Below are 15,983 nucleotides of genomic sequence, written 5' to 3' on the forward strand. Positions count from 1 at the left end.
AGTAAACCATACTGACCCAGCTAGCTCATCTAGGAGCTCATCCACAATAGGTAGAGGATGCTTATTTTTAACAGTTATAGCATTGAGATGCCTATAGTCCACACAAAAACGCCATGTCCCATCTTTTTTCTTGACTAGAAGAACGAGAGAGGCAAATGGACTTGAGCTGACCCTTATGATACCATTTCTCAACATTTCCTTGATCTGGTTTTCAATCTCTATTTTCTGGGCAGGAGAATAACGATAGGGTCTCACACTAACTGGCTGAGCTCTAGGAGTAAGTGGGATATGATGGTCAGCCTCTCTTCTGGGTGGTAATGTAGTGGGCTCAGCAAAAAGATCACTGTTGGCATCTATAATCTGCTGGACAGATGAGGGTAAATCAGGTTGTTCAGACTGCACCGAACAGATAGTGTCCAAACCAAAGTCAGCAGGAGCAGGGTCAGACTGAACCAACAACAGCACCATGTTTGAGGAGGCCTTGCAGTTTGGAAGGGGACACAGCTGAACACTTGGATGTATCATCAGTAACTCCTTTCAGAGAAATCCTCTTGTTATTATGAGTAAACCTCATATGCTTCTGACCCCAATGAATCCACATTGGGCTGCAAGCCTCCAACCAATCCTCTCCCAATATCATGTCGTAGCATTGTAGGTTGAGCACCTTAGCATCAGAAAAGAATGTATGGCCTTGCACCAGCCAGGGTAACTTAGGAATAAACTGATTGCATACCATAGAGCCACCACTAGCTGATTTGTAGTGAGCCTCAGCACAGGGTACAGATTGCAATTTCAATTTCTGAACTAAGGAATGGAGTACCAATGCTGCCAGAATCTACCAGGATGAGGACTTGCTGCTTACCAATTGTGCCTAGCAGCTTCATAGTTTTTCTGGGTGTCTGTTTGGAATCAGAGGTATCAGCAATTGCCAAAACTGGAGATTCAAAATCCAAAGATGGGTCAGAGTCTTCATCAGAGCTATCATCCACTGGGTCGATTGCATCCAGAATTTCTTCTAAAACATGGAGACGAATATGCCGAGGGCACTTATGACCATGAGACCATTTATCACCACATTTGAAGCACAATCCCAGTTTCCTCCGATGGGCCATGAGAGCAGAAAGTTTGTCATCTTCATCAGACTTGCCATCTCTTGCAGAATCATCTTTCGGACAAGGAGCCTTGCTTTTGTCAGAATATCCTGGCTTGGAAGTATGCTTCCCAGAGTCCTTATGGTCAACTCGACTCAGTCCCTGTTTTTTGCCATTCGCGATCTCTTCTTCCTGAAGAAGGGTTAATGTACTAGCAGATTGTACATCCTTTGGTTGATGGAGGGTAATGGCTGTTCTGATGTCGTCTTTCAGACCACCCAAGAAGCGAACCACAAAATATGTGTCATCAAAAGAGGGATTGTAGAGAAGGATACCATGAGATAGCTGCTCGAATTTCTCCAAATACTCTGTCACTGAGCCGGTCTGACGAAGAGTATCCAATTGGCGCAATTGCAAGTGATACTGATCCCAATCGAATCTGTCAAACACATTCTGACAGAACTTGTCCCAATCCAGCCCACGGCGCTCAGCAGTCTGAAGCCAGGAGGCAGCAACACCTTTGAAATTCAACGCCGTGAATCTAGTCTTCAGCTGATCTCCGACTGAATAAACCTCGAAAAACATATCACAGCGGTCACGCCAAAGCCGAGGATTATCACCATCGAATGTGGGGAACTCAAGCTTAGGAAGCGGAACAGAGCGGGAAATGAAATCTCGGATAGGTTCCACATGTGGAATCTGGGGAAGAGGGTCTGGAATCATACCCGTGACCGGGTGTGGCGGCTGGGATCCTAGAATCCCACCACCTCCATCCCGGTGAGTCGTGGCAACGCGGTGCCCATGGGGCCGCTCCCAGGTTGACGCAGAAGGGCGCGTGTCCTGTCGCGGAGCCAAGTTGAGGTCGAGTTGATTCACCCAGTGCGGAGGCGGATGTGGAGGAGCCGTAGCTGGGCAAGGAGGGAGACATATCTGGTGCAATCACGGAACTGGTGAAATCACCGTGCAATCCGACTAAAAAGGTCTTCAAAAAATTCTGAAAAAAAATCATGAATGTACATCTCGGTCTACCCCATCTACATATAAAATTTCATGGTCAAATTCATCTTACTATAGTAGTTACAAAAAAGACAAATTTGGGCTGCATTTGAACGTTACTGATTGTCAGAAAATTTGTCTTTTTTGTAACTACAAGTGTAAGATGAATTTGATCGTGGAAATTTATATGCAGATAGGATAGACCGAGATGTATATTCATGATTTTTTTCAGAATTTTTTGAAGACCTTTTTAGTCGGATTGCACTGTGATTTCACCAGTTCCGTGATTGCACCAGATATGTCTCCGGCAAGGAGGTGCGGGCGGTGGTGGTGGCGCTGCCTCCAGGCGCTAAAGGCGAGCGGCGACGCTTTCTGCCTGGGTCAGCAAGCGGTCCGCGGCCTCGTCGACGGATGACTTCCAAGTCTCCAACCCGGTCAATTTGTCCATGAGTTGGGTGACCATCAACTCGACGCCGTCGAACTTCTTCGTGAAATCCTCCATTGATGTGGTCATGAGCGCTTCGAATTTGGTAGGTTTGCGCGGCGCCAGATCGACTGGTGACCAAGGCGCGGCGCCAGAGCTTGTTCCAAGGCTTGAACCTAAGCGGCGTGAAGGCTTGTGGTCGCTGGCGCCGGAGCGGCTAACCGACGATTTGCGGTGGCCGCCGCCGACTAGGAATCGGTGGGCGGGGCGTGGGCAGCGGAATCGGGAGTGACTCCGACGAGCAGACCCAGCACACCGGTGAGGCGGGGAGGGTCAGGAACGAGAGAACATGCGGAGCGCACCGAGGACCGGAGAATTTGATACCAAATGTTATGATCACGCAGGATCTAAGACTCGGATTCAAGAAGGAAGAAGCAGAATCGAGAGAGGGAGGGAAGAACTAGAGAAGAAACCAGAGGAAGAAGAAAGAAGAATGATAGGGGAACGTTATTCTGAATCTCTGAATCGTTATCGCGTTCGCCGGTCATTCGCCGGTTTTAACCAACGCCCTCAGGCGGTTACTGTTGGAATTATGGGCTTGGCCCATTTATTCTAATCAATACAATAAAAGAATTTAAAGCCCACTATTAAATGCTAGGGAATCAATTGTTTAATTCCGTACCGGGATTTGAGGAGGATCTTAACCGACTTAAAGTGTGGACTTCGTGTATACCACTTGTGAAGCCGGTAAGAGGAGGTCGGTAAACCAAATGCGCGCGCGCTCGCTCGCCTCGCCGGGCCGTGGATGTGGTCGAGGCGCGGCCGACCGGACGGGCGGTGCGGTGCGGTGCGGTGCGACGTGATGTGCTGAGATGAGAAGAACGTTTTGCTTTTTAAGAGCATTAAAACAGAGAATAAACATTGACAGTAATGACTGGAGAATCACACCAGTAACCGCCGCTCATCAAAGCTCTTTACGACGTCCAGGTTCGTTAAACCTGAGGCACCTCCACGCCTATATAAACCACCCCTTCCTCCTCTCATCCTCACACACTTCAGCACTTGCTTCAGGTACTCTTGCTTAGGAGACCTCTCCCTTCTCCCTCTGCTGCTTTCTGCCGTTCCCATCGCTAGCGCTGCGCGCACAGCTCTAGCGAGAGCAGGCCTCCGGAACCTCTGCTCGCTGAAGGTCCTGCACAGGACGCGGGCAATCAGGTTTTTGGGGAGCGTCTTGACGCGACTGCTCGCTCCCTGAACAACTACTTCGTCTACTTCCCGGCGTGAAGGAATGACTACTTCGTCTACTTCCCTGCGTGAACGAACGACTACTTCGTCTGCTTCCTGGTGACCATCCGTGGGACTGCACTGCGAACCTCTTCCTACATCGACATCGTTCGGCTACTTCAGGCAAGGCCAGTCGAATAGCATGTCTATTCCAGCTGGTAACGGCGCAACCGGTGCCTCCAGCACTGGTCCCGCCTTGGGGTACACTCTAAACCTATTCTGGTTTAACTTTTTGTTCATGCTTATTAGTGAGAATAACATAAATACATGCACATATCTTATTTACACATTATCACTCATTTATGCCATGAAATTGCTAGTAATATTTGGAATTAAAATATACCGAAAATTGCCTAGTTTTCTAACTGTTACATCGAAAATGGGCCAAGCCCAGATACAAGATCAAGTTGGCCCAATAGAGATGTTTGAAGTATTCCCGCTCACGGAGTCGTGACATAGGGTCGATCCCGAGCATATAAATAAGGTGCCTCTGAATCTCAGGTGCTGCAACAAGCAGTCGTGCAAGCAAGCGCAAGCAAGCTCTCAAAGCCAAAACCATCGCGCGCGCCACATTCCAGCTTCGATCCAGCTTGCGCAATGGCACCTAGAGCGGCTGTTCTCCTCCTCACCGCTGCCGTGGCCGCCGCGGCGTGCGCAGCCGCCTCCGCCCAGACCAGGCCCGGCAGGCTCGTCGTCTCCGGCGTCGTGCCGTGCAACACCGGCACGCTGATCGACGCCGCCACCTCCCCGGCATTTCCAGGTACGCCCGCTAGCGTGTGACCCTCTGAGCAGATGCTATCTACAACGAGGTACTCCTACCTGACAGCGTTTGGCTGCGTGCAGACGCCAAGGTGGAGCTGCGGTGCGGCGGCAGCGTGGTGGCGCGGGCGACGACGCGCCGCGACGGGTCATTCGAGATGGAGGCGGACGCCGTGGCCGGCGCGCTGGGGGCGCTCGTGGGCGCCTGCCAGCTGGTGGTCGATACGCCGCTGGCCAAGTGCAACGCCACGCTGCCGGCGGCCGGGGCGCTGGTGTCCGGCCTGCAGGGCCCGCTGGCAGGGATGCTCAGCGGCGTCTTCAGCCTCGCCCCCGCCGGCTTCTCCTTCCGCATGAACTGATGTGACCACGATGACCTCTAGGAAACCTGATGATGGATTATGCATCTATAAAAGGCTAAAACAAATAAGAATAAGTAAAATCAAACTTTTAAATGCATGCTGGTGGAATGGTGGTCATTGATCAGTATAGATACATTACAAACTCTTAAACTGAAAAATAAAAGTACACCTAGTCACCTACAAGTAGGAGGGAAACGGAATCATCTGCTCAGGCACCCATACTTCTGTTTCTCACGCTTTGTTAGCAATCTTCAAGAACGTTAATAGGAACTTGAGTTCAGTCGATACTTACCCTGTTTCCTGTTTTGAGAGGAATTAAATTCGATAAAACTGAAGATGCGGCCGCATCGCAGTCAACACTGATATATCAGTTTTGGGTGGGCTAGTTTTACCATATGGATTCGACCCAATGTCTTCAGTCAGGGCCAAGCAGCAGGATAGCACCCATGTTAGAGATCCACGTTAAATGGAACAGCGTTAAGCGGAAAATGATGCATTCTTATTAAAAAAAGAGAAAAAAAAACTCTGCAGTGTGAAGCAGAGTCCGGCAAGAGGAGAAATCTTTGTTCCTTCTAATGTATAAACTTTCTACGGACGCACTATCTTTTTTAAAAAAACCTTACATGTTTTTTTCTTATTGTTTGTAGAAGTTATGTTTCGAAAACTAATTTTTTATTGAGTAGCCTATTTTATATATTTTTTGTAGGAAAAAAGTCATGTCACACAGATTTCTTAATCGTTTACATAGAGGTTACTATACTATCCATTGCATGAAGTCAATCCACTACTAACCTACTGTCCGCTATTTTTTACTCCCTCGGTTCTAACGGTTGTTTTGATTTTTCTAGGTTTATGGTTTTTATCACACATCTAGACAGACATACATTATATCTAGGCGCATAGCTAACATTATGGATGTAGAAAAGCCAAAACGATCTGCATTTTGAGATGGAGGAAGTATTTATAACCTTCGAGGGAGAAAAGTGTAACAATCATTACGAGCGTGACAATCGCTAAATGTTTGATAGTCATATGTTAGTTTTCTACCATAACTATTGGTAATTAATATGTTCGTTGGGAATGGTATTGTTGGCAACTTGCGAAAACTAACATGAAAGATAAAATATATATATATATATTTAAAACTATTGATTATCGTTTGATGAAATTGCTAAGGACAACTAAAACTGTTGGCCCTTCATAGAATAATCGTATGGATAGATTAGAACTCATTGCAGTGAATAGAGCATATAATGCACATATATCTCAATTATGGGTCGTTTGGTTTTCAGGAGTATGTTCATTTCTCCTGGTCCCAAACATAATTTTCTTCTTTGGTTTGAGAAATAAGAAAAGTTATTACATTGTGTCAAGAGAAGCTAATTGGTAGGTAACTAATTTTAGTTGGGTGGATCTAAATAGGATCGGTTAATACACAGTTAAAGCCCTTATAACTTGCGAAATATTAACAATAAAGTTAGCTGGACCATCCAGTAAATTCTAGCTAGCCAACTAAATTAATTAGCTTGGTGGATCCAAATACAACCAAAACTAATTTGAATATTGAATGAAGTTGCTCCACCGAAGCTTACTTGATTCCTGGAATCGAACATTTCAAAGACTAGATCGATCAATGGTACACCAACTATTAGCTTGCTGATGACTCCTTGATGCATTGTTCATAACAGCACGTTCTCGAATAGGATTTAACAATAATCTTTCACCATCGTCGACCTGACTTTTCGCCATCTATTCTTTAGGATCTATACATATCTTTAGGATCAAGAGTAGTGCGGAAGGAAGGTGTCAAAGGTTTGAGCATGCCGGAGATACGACAGACGAAATTATTGGCACAAGTGGGAGCGCCTCTCTCTCTCTCTCAATTCTCACGCGAATGAAGAAGAAATTACTCAATGGAACGGTGTTCTAGAGCGTGACCAAACTATTCGCGACATCGGACAGGGACGTCAGCCTCCGCCGCCGCTCCCATCTTCTTGGCACTGTACGGCACGTGAACCTGAGGGATTCCCCGGGCACGCCGGCGTCGAGGTGGACGGAGCGGGGGCGTGCCGCCAGTGCATCGCCACGCGCGCTAAGGCCAGTGTCATAGGAGTGTCATGGATATTAAATTTACTAACATGTACCAATAGAATGAGGAGAGAGAAGAGAGGAGTGTCATGAAATGTGAGAGGAGTGTCATCACCATGACACTCCACCGGCACAGCTCTCAAGTTTCCAGTCTTGGTAAATGTGTTGATGACACTTCCATTGAGATTGACCTAATAGCTCTGGACGGCCGGACCCCTCACCTACCGGCTGCCGCTAGTAGTAGCACACCACGCCCTCCCTATGATCTCCATGACCACACAACACATTATCATCAAGGCCATGGCCATGCCTGCCCAACTCATCTAATCGACATCGACGCAGAGCTCACTCTCTCGAGCATGCCCCTCGGCCCTCGCCGCCCGTAGTTTGCTCGGGATTTTCTCGGCTGTGCCAATGCAAGTTGGCCGGCCGGCCGGTCTCGCTTGCTTGCACGCCCGGCCGACCCGCCCGATCGACGCGGACAGCAGCGTGTGCCGTTCGACCACTGAAAGCACGCGCCCGGCGAAGCTGACCTACAGTGAGCCTGAACCTACAGCTAGCTAGCTACTCCTAGTCCTAGTCTCCTACGGTGAGAGGAACCACGCACGCAGCAGCAGCAACAGCAGCAACTTGTTGGCCTCGCGCGCCTATAAATTGCGGATCCATGCAGCAGCTTGAGCTACACACCTCGGCTGATCAGCGCAGCATCAACAACAGTCTCGAGCTCTCGCTCCGTACACACAGCAGACCGAGAGAGATCGAGGAGCTGGGAGTGTACTAGCAGCGGGCAGCAATAGACAATGGCGCCGAAGACCCTTGTCCTAGCCGCGCTGCTCCTCGTCGCCGTCGCCGCCGGCCAGGTGCCGCGCTGCGCGGGGTTGGGGGCGAGCTCCTCCACCAACGCCAGCGTCGTCATCTCCGGCATGGTGCCATGCTCCACGGGGAGCAAAATCAACGTGGCGGCGGCGGCGCCGTTCCCTAGTAAGGCGTACCGATCTCGATCGATCATCCCTTTTCTAGCTCGCGCCGGCCGTGTGACGCACAGATTATCCAGGCCAGCATGCAACGATCTTATACACATTTTCCTTGTTTCTTGGTCCCGGCAGACGCAAACGTGCAGGTCCTGTGCAACGGCAATGCGATGGCTGGCGCGACCGCGACCACGGACATGACCGGGAAGTTCCTCATGAGCTTGCCCGATGCCAGAAAGGAAATGCTCACCGCTATAGTGGCCAACCAGTGCAAACTGGTCGTGAACACCCCGCTGGCCGCCTGCGACGCTTCCTTGGCCGGCGCCGCCGGGACGCTGGCGTCGCCGCTGAAGCTCCTGGGCATCAGCACCGGTAGCGACGGCGGCGATCTCGGTGGGATCCTCGGCGGCATCATCGGTGCCATCATCGGGATCATCAATGGCCTCGTTGGCGGCATCATCAACCTCGCCGCCCAGGACTTCACATTCGCCTAGACGACCCCGGCCTCGATCTGCTGGAGCTGCAGGCCTGGCCGTGGCCCTGTCGATCTATCGACGCCGCGAAATAATTATCATAAATCACTAAGCATAAATTAAATCAAATCAATACGTGTAGCAGGCATGATATGTTCAGCTGGCCTGCTTTACTTTGTGTCGCCACAGCATCGATCACATGTTGTGTTATACGCGTACGTGCTATACATTAGCCGCCTACCCGTAAGACGCAAGCATATGCTTCTAAGAAGCACTTATGCATATCCATATTGTGAAACTTTTACTTGTTGCCTCGTCTTGTCCGTGTTCGTGAGAATCAAAACCTGTGTTTTGTTTCTAAGTGATTGTCTCTGTTGCTTGTGCATCGAGATGGCATTGTTGTTGACCTTGATCGGGGAACCCAAATTTGGAATGGTGGTCTATTTCTTTTGTAGTCGGCCTTCTTGTCAGTCTCATTTCCATAAAGAGCTGAGATGCCACGTAAGCAAATATGATGATGTGGCATTGGAGTTACTAATGAATAGAGGTGAAATAAGTTTCATCAACATGAAACTCTCGATGCATACGGTTTCCAACATATTGAAAATCTTCCGCACATATCTATCGAGGGCTATATATAGTTTCTTTTCATCCAACCATGTGCCCGATTAAACTAAACGCTTGCACATCATGCATGAATTACATAATGGGAGCATATCAGGTGGAAACCAGCACACCTGTACAAACCTTCGATCCACACCACAGGACCCCCATCTGATGCCTAGGAATAGAGCCGCGCTCGTTTTGAAGAAAAAAAAACGCCCGCCTGCACCCCTGCCCTGGAGTTCATTTTGCAAAACAAAAAAAAAAACCATCGCCCTCCCGTTCCCCCAGGGGCTACCAACCCTGCTCTGTCGATCTCCTAGCATTGTTGCCCCCGACCAGAGTCGAACTCCGCCGCCCTTGGACTCCCAGGTGCAGCGGCGCCTCACTCTGACTGTCGCGCCCGTGGAACTCAGCTGGATCTGCCGCCTCCAGGTGCAGCGTCGCCTCCCTACAACTACCGCACCCGTGGAGCTCGACCGACCCAAGCCTGTGACGCTCCGCTAGCCTAATTAGGGCACCGTCGGCGCTCCTCTGCCTGTGGTGCTGTGCTCTGCTCGGAGAGGACAACTCAATTTGATGGTGGAGAACAGAATAGTTGCGTGGGAATTGTCGGAACAATTTTTGATGCTGTCCTTAGTATCTCAGTTGCTTCTAAACTGAGATATTAACTCTAGTAAATGGCACAAACTTCATATTATATTGGTTAGTGGTATATGTTGAATCTACCGAAACCACATCACCAAAAATACTATAGTTTTTCCTGCATAAAGCATTTGCCCAAAATACATGAACAAGTCATCCTTGTTCATCCACCATAAAGTCATAAAAGAAGGCATAATTTACTCCCTTCTTTCCTTCTTTTGGGGGCTATATATTTGATTAATAAAATCATAACACACTAAATGATATGTTGTGGCATCTATCTATTATATTATTAAAGGAGTGTTAAAAAAAGCCACCACATTCCTCGAGAGGGTCTAGAAATTCCCACGTTAATCTAAAAAAGAGAATGATTTGCACCGTTGGATTTTATGAAAATCTAACGGTCTAAACTAACTCGACAGTCTGTATCAGATATGATTGATAAATAGCTAATTTCGGAATTAAGAAGAAAAAAATAGGATATGACTAAAGAGAGTCCATGCCGAACACAATTAGTAAATAAATACATAATTTCGGAATTAAAAAATAATGAAAATTAGAATATGACCAAATAGTCGATAACGAATACAAAGCAATTGATTGGATAAGCACATGACACATGCCGGAGCAGCATGTTCACGGTTCGTTAATGCATGCAGCTTGATCAACTCCATCGCGTTCACGAAAACCCGGCATGTGCCCTATTTGAATATCGAGGATCAGTCATGGTTACCGGCCTGCTGCACAAGTGGAAGGGGCGTGTGCTCTACGGATCATCCACATGGTTTGCACTTGCAGACGATGTGATGCTGCCTCCTCCAGATAGGTTTTAGTTTAGCTCCTCTTCTCCCGTCTGCCTGAAAGGACATGGCAGCATGGGTCCGTGTTTTTTCTTTCAGTTTTGTTGTTCAGGTATGCGAGTACACTGTACAGTGAAATTATCTTTGAGACATTATATTCGGACCTGCTCAATGGTGCATCATTAATTCTTCATGGAGTTAGCGCTGATGATAGTTTCTGAAAATGATATACGCTGTGATATGCATCTTCAAGAAAAAATTTTGTGCTTGCATATGCTGTCATACGTGAAAAGGTATAGATATTTGAATATTTGCAGCATAGGTGCCGATGATGCAACTGCTTGAGCTTTAATTTTGGTGGAGCTGGTTGGTATTTTTATTTGCGGTTGACCTGCATTGTTATGATGAAAGTTTTGCGCATCACACATTTAATCTGTGAGCTTATGAAGTGACAGTGTTGTATATTGTCTTTAAGCTTGCTGAACATGCATAAATGTGGCCGGAGAAATTATCTTACTGGAGACTCTTTTTGAAGCATCCACATGAAGACACTTAATATCCTAGGTGGACATGAAAAAATAGAGGGAATGACAAAACATAGTAATAAATGATTGATGTCTATCAATAAATCTGCTAAACCTCCAAACCGTAGAGTACTATATTAGTAAGGGTGTGTTAAAAGAAAGTAGCACATTCACCAAAACATAAGAAATTCCCACGAGTATTACATTAGTAAGGGTGTGTTAAAGGGAACTACCACATTCACCAAAACATCTAAAAAAGAGAGAAGGATTTACAACATTGGATTTTATAGGGGTATAATGATCTAAACAAACTCAAGAGTCCATATTATTAAATACGATTAATAGTAGTTTTAGAATTGATAAATTAAGAAAAAATTAAGACATGACCAAAGAATTTATGCCGAATACAATTAAGTAAATAGATAAATTAGAAATTAGAAAAAAAATGAAAATTAGAACTTAATCAAATAGTCCATGTCAATAACAATTAGTAAATAGCTAAATTATTCATTATAAAATAATGAAATTAGCACTAAAAGTTACTATTGGTAAATAGTTAAATACGAAAATTCAAAACATAAAGAAATTAGCAGTTGACCAAAGATTCCATATCTAATAAAAGTAATAAATCGATAAACTTAAACATTATAAAACATAAAAATAGTAACTGATTTGTATAGAACTAAGAAGCAAATTAGGAAGATAAATAGTAAAAAATAGTATAGATAAAATATAAATGATAAATAGCCAAATTTAAGTTCAAACTTTTCATATCAAATTGGTTAATAAATTGGTAAATATATAATCAAAATTATGAAAAGTGATAGTTAATCGCATATGAATTTTGAATAAAAAGTAGCTAAATAAATAAATATGTCAGATGTAATTAATAATGTAATATTTTGAGAAAATAATAAAAATAGATATTTTGATTTCTATTGAGTTGGGAAACAGAATACATATGTGAATAGCCCATTTAAATTTGTTTAAGCTACATTTAAAAGTATAGCTTGAAGTCGCAATGCTAATAGAAAAATATACACCACATTGGTGTTTGTTATAATCTAACATTTTAGGTTAAGTTAAAGAGTTCATTGAATATGATTAGTATATACTTTAACATGAAATTAAAACAATAAACTTTTTACTATTCTACATGAATTTGGGAGAAAATAAATATAAGTACACGTATATAACAAATAAATAAATAAATTATAAAACAATAAATTAGGAAGCATGTTAACAACCTAAAAGAATATTGGAATAACCATGGAGAAGCACAATCTAATAGCATTAGTTTAAAGGGAACAACTATGAGTAAACGGGAGAAAAAAGTCAAAATGCGTCAGATTCCAAGAGAGTGATGGCGGCAACAGATAATGGTGAGTATAGAGGAGAAGACTGTATCTTGCTAGCTGTAATAAAAACTCTACCCGGGGAGGAAACGGCCCCACCGTTTTTTCATTAAGAGGAAGCCACACCGGCTTACCCGGGTAGAGAAAACCCCCGAACCCTGGTCCATGCCCGAGAGGGCCAAGCCTCGCGGCGAGCACAGCGAGGGGTTTTTTTTACCCCAACAGCCAGAAATTCGCTTCTGGTGAGAATCGAACTCAGTACCTGTTGGGGCGCGACGCTACCGGACCGGGCTAGCTACCGGACCGGGCTAGCCAACTGGCCGCCCGGCCTTTCGCTTGCTAGCTGTAATAGAAAATTGTATATTCCGTATGTGATACGTGATGGGAAAATAAATGCAGTAGCTTTAAGATAATATGGGTTCATATATATGCATGAAATTTAATAAAATTAGAGATGAGAGAATGAAGAAAACAACTAGCTACCCGCGCTATTTGCGCGGGTCACCTTGCTTGTAGTTATTCTTAGAGGAACAACGCACGCCTTCCACGCGCATGCTTCAATTTGTCAGAGTACGGACCGCGCCCGCAGCCTCAGGCTGTACGCTGTGCAGATGATGCCCGGGGTGCACCGCCGGGGATGACGATGGGCAGCAGCTTGCGATGCGTGCTGAGCGTGGACCATCTGGCCGGAACGGACGAATGGTCAGCCCGCATGCGCGCGCGCGCGGCGCGGGCGAGCGCTTTGGCGGGTTGCGGACGCGAGAGAGACGAGCGAGAGCGACGGGTCGGGCCTCCGGCGACACGGGATGGGCGCGGCAACTTAGATCGTTGTGCATGGGATGGGATCGTGCCCATCGAGTGATAGATTGCTCGTCGGCTCAATGATGACCACAGCAACGTTCCACCGTTCCACTCCCGGGCACGGGCGCACGGCGACGGATCGACCTCCACCAGTGCGGGAGCGGGAGCGGGAGCGGGGATCCCGTCGCGCGCGTGAGGGAAGGAAACACGGTCTCCGGGGATATCGGATTTATCTCTCTCGTCCCGACGAGATGATCAGAGTGCCGATGAAACAAGCACCGGCTAAATACCACTCCGGGGATATTATTGAAGGATTAGTTGACGACCATGGGATAAGGCATGAGGATAGTAATACTATGCGGTCAATGGTGCATGACTACTTTTCCCATCTATTCCAATCAGAGGTCCATGAAGTTAATGATGAGGTGCTGAATGCAGTTAAGGTGAAAGTTACACCAGCAATGAACCAAGGTTTGCTAGCTCCGTTTTCTTATGAGGAAGTGAAACATGCCTTATTTAGTATTGGGGATTTAAAAGCTCGAGGGCCGGATGGACTTCATGCAATATTTTATAAAAGATTTTGGCATATGTTGGGTGATGATCTAGTGCAGGAAGTTTTGCAGGCTGTAAACTCAGCTTCTATTCCGGAAGGGTGGAATGAGACTACTATTGTGATGATACCAAAAGTTGACAATCCAGATAAGGTGGCTCAATTCCGTCCCATCAGCCTCTGCAACGTTGTTTATAAGGTGATTTCTAAGATGCTTGCAAATAGAATGAAGAATGTTCTGCCAGATGTTATTAGTGGCCACCAGAGCGCTTTTGTGCCAGGGCGTCTAATAACAGATAACATTCTGATTGCTTATGAATGTATTCATGCCATTAAGAGAAAGAAAGGGAAACACGGTCTGTGTGCAGTGAAACTGGATATGCACAAGGCGTATGATAGAGTTGAATGGGTGTTCCTAGAGAAGATGATGATCAAATTGGGATTTGATGAGCGGTGGGTCAAACTGATCATGGCATGTGTCTCCTCTGTTAAATATTCAGTTCGATTTAATTCATTGGAGACAGAAATAATAACACCCACCAGGGGTATTCGGCAGGGGGATCCCCTATCCCCTTATTTCTTTTTGATTGTAGCGGAGGGCCTCTCTAGCCTGATCCAACAAGCGGAGGAAAGAGGAGAGCTGGAGGGAGTTAAAGTCTGCAGAGAGGCGCCCGTGGTGTCTCACCTTTTGTTTGCTGATGATTCATTAATATTGATGCATGCTGATAAATCTAATGCAGACTGTCTCAGAGGTGTTCTTGATATGTACTGCCAAAGCTCGGGTCAAATGTTGAGTGCAACTAAATCAAGCATTTTTTTTCTCGAGCAACACACAGACAGGCAAAATTAGAGGTGTGTGAATCCCTGGATATCATGAGTGAAGCTCCAAATGATAAATACTTGGGATTACCAGCTTTGGTGGGTGCTGACAGAAGTGATTGTTTCAGACATCTAATTGATAGGATAACTATGCGGATTAATGGATGGAAGGAAAAGCTTTTGAGCATGGGTGGCAAAGAGATCTTAATCAAATCAATCGCCCAAGCCATGCCAACATATGCAATGATGGTTTTCAAAATCCCAATTAACATCTGCAAAGGGATGACGGATGCCATATCGCATTTCTGGTGGGGTGACGACGATGATAAGAGGAGGATACACTGGCAAGCATGGTGGAAATTATGCTTACCAAAATATAAAGGTGGTATGGGGTTCAGGGACTTTCATTGCTTCAACTTAGCTATGCTGGCTAAACAAGTCTGGAGATTATTTGAGGAATGTTGAGTACTCTATCCTGCTTGTGATGAGTGAATTGTCAACCGTGCGGTGTGATCGTGTGCTTGGTCTTTGGATTGCAGGTACACGGGCGTCGAGTGTCGACGGGGAGCTGCCGTGGAGGTGATGTGGCCGATGGACCGTGCGGTGGACGGCGGTGAAGGGCAGCCGGGACCGGAGCTCGGACCGGGCGGCAGCTGTGGCGTCCACTCCTGGATCGAGGGCGCAAGCGGCGACGGAAGGCGGGTTTCTTGGTTTGCACCACAAAACCGAGGTGGACGGCGGTTGAAGACGCCAAGTCGTGGAGGCACGGGCGTCAGTCTCGGGACTGACGGAGGCGACGGGCGTCGACGGCGTTTAGGGCCTCGCTGCGGGCGAGGAGGTGACGGGCGTCGGGCGGCGTCTAGGGCCGTCAGGAGGCCGAGGCGGGAATGGCGTCTAGGGCCACAGCGTGGAGGCGGGAATCTTCCCGCGCGTGAGGTTTTGGCGGTTTTCTCAAAACCGGCCACCTACCCGGGTTTCGCGGACCCTCCAAAACCGCGGACCGGATCTTCGTCGACGTGGCGGCATCGCAGCAAAGACTTCGAGTCGAAGAAAGAAGCTCCGCCGTCAATCGAGGCTGTACAGCGGGGTGCTGCTGCCCGACCGGTCTGACCGGTCCCCTGGACCGGTCTGACCGCAGCAGCCGGGTATAAATACCCCAACCAGCCCGTGGCTGGGTGAGTCTCTTGAGTCTTTTGTTTTCTCTGTGTTTTTCCTTCTCCCAGCCTCTGCTCTAGGTTAGGGCCAAGGACTCCAACGCAAAGAGAGTTTAGATTATAGTTATTCTCTTCAATCTAGTGGCTGGATGATGGGCGGATGGCTCTAGCTGTTGTATAGGTGAATTCCTCATGATTTGATGAATGAAATTTGGTTAAGATTCACTTGTGTGTGCTGAGCATCTCGTCCTCCCTTTCTTCTTTGCGTCTTGGATTCAATTCTCCTC

The 15,983-nt window shown here is 46.8% G+C and overlaps 2 protein-coding genes across 2 annotated transcripts; both read left to right on the forward strand.

Moving 5' to 3' along the window:
- The first annotated feature begins 4,328 nt into the window (after window positions 1-4,328).
- LOC120688289 (phylloplanin-like) lies at window positions 4,329-4,942 on the forward strand. Its single transcript, XM_039970544.1, has 2 exons — window positions 4,329-4,555; window positions 4,639-4,942. The coding sequence occupies exons 1-2, from the start codon at window positions 4,393-4,395 to the stop codon at window positions 4,911-4,913; spliced, it is 438 nt and encodes a 145-aa protein (XP_039826478.1). The 5' UTR covers window positions 4,329-4,392; the 3' UTR covers window positions 4,914-4,942.
- A 2,740-nt stretch (window positions 4,943-7,682) lies between these two features.
- Window positions 7,683-8,899, forward strand: LOC120693247. Its single transcript, XM_039976656.1, has 2 exons — window positions 7,683-7,982; window positions 8,108-8,899. The coding sequence occupies exons 1-2, from the start codon at window positions 7,802-7,804 to the stop codon at window positions 8,464-8,466; spliced, it is 540 nt and encodes a 179-aa protein (XP_039832590.1). The 5' UTR covers window positions 7,683-7,801; the 3' UTR covers window positions 8,467-8,899.
- The last annotated feature ends 7,084 nt before the right edge of the window (window positions 8,900-15,983 follow it).

Source organism: Panicum virgatum, chromosome 9N (genome assembly GCF_016808335.1).
Source record: "Panicum virgatum strain AP13 chromosome 9N, P.virgatum_v5, whole genome shotgun sequence".
Lineage (NCBI taxonomy): Eukaryota > Viridiplantae > Streptophyta > Magnoliopsida > Poales > Poaceae > Panicum > Panicum virgatum.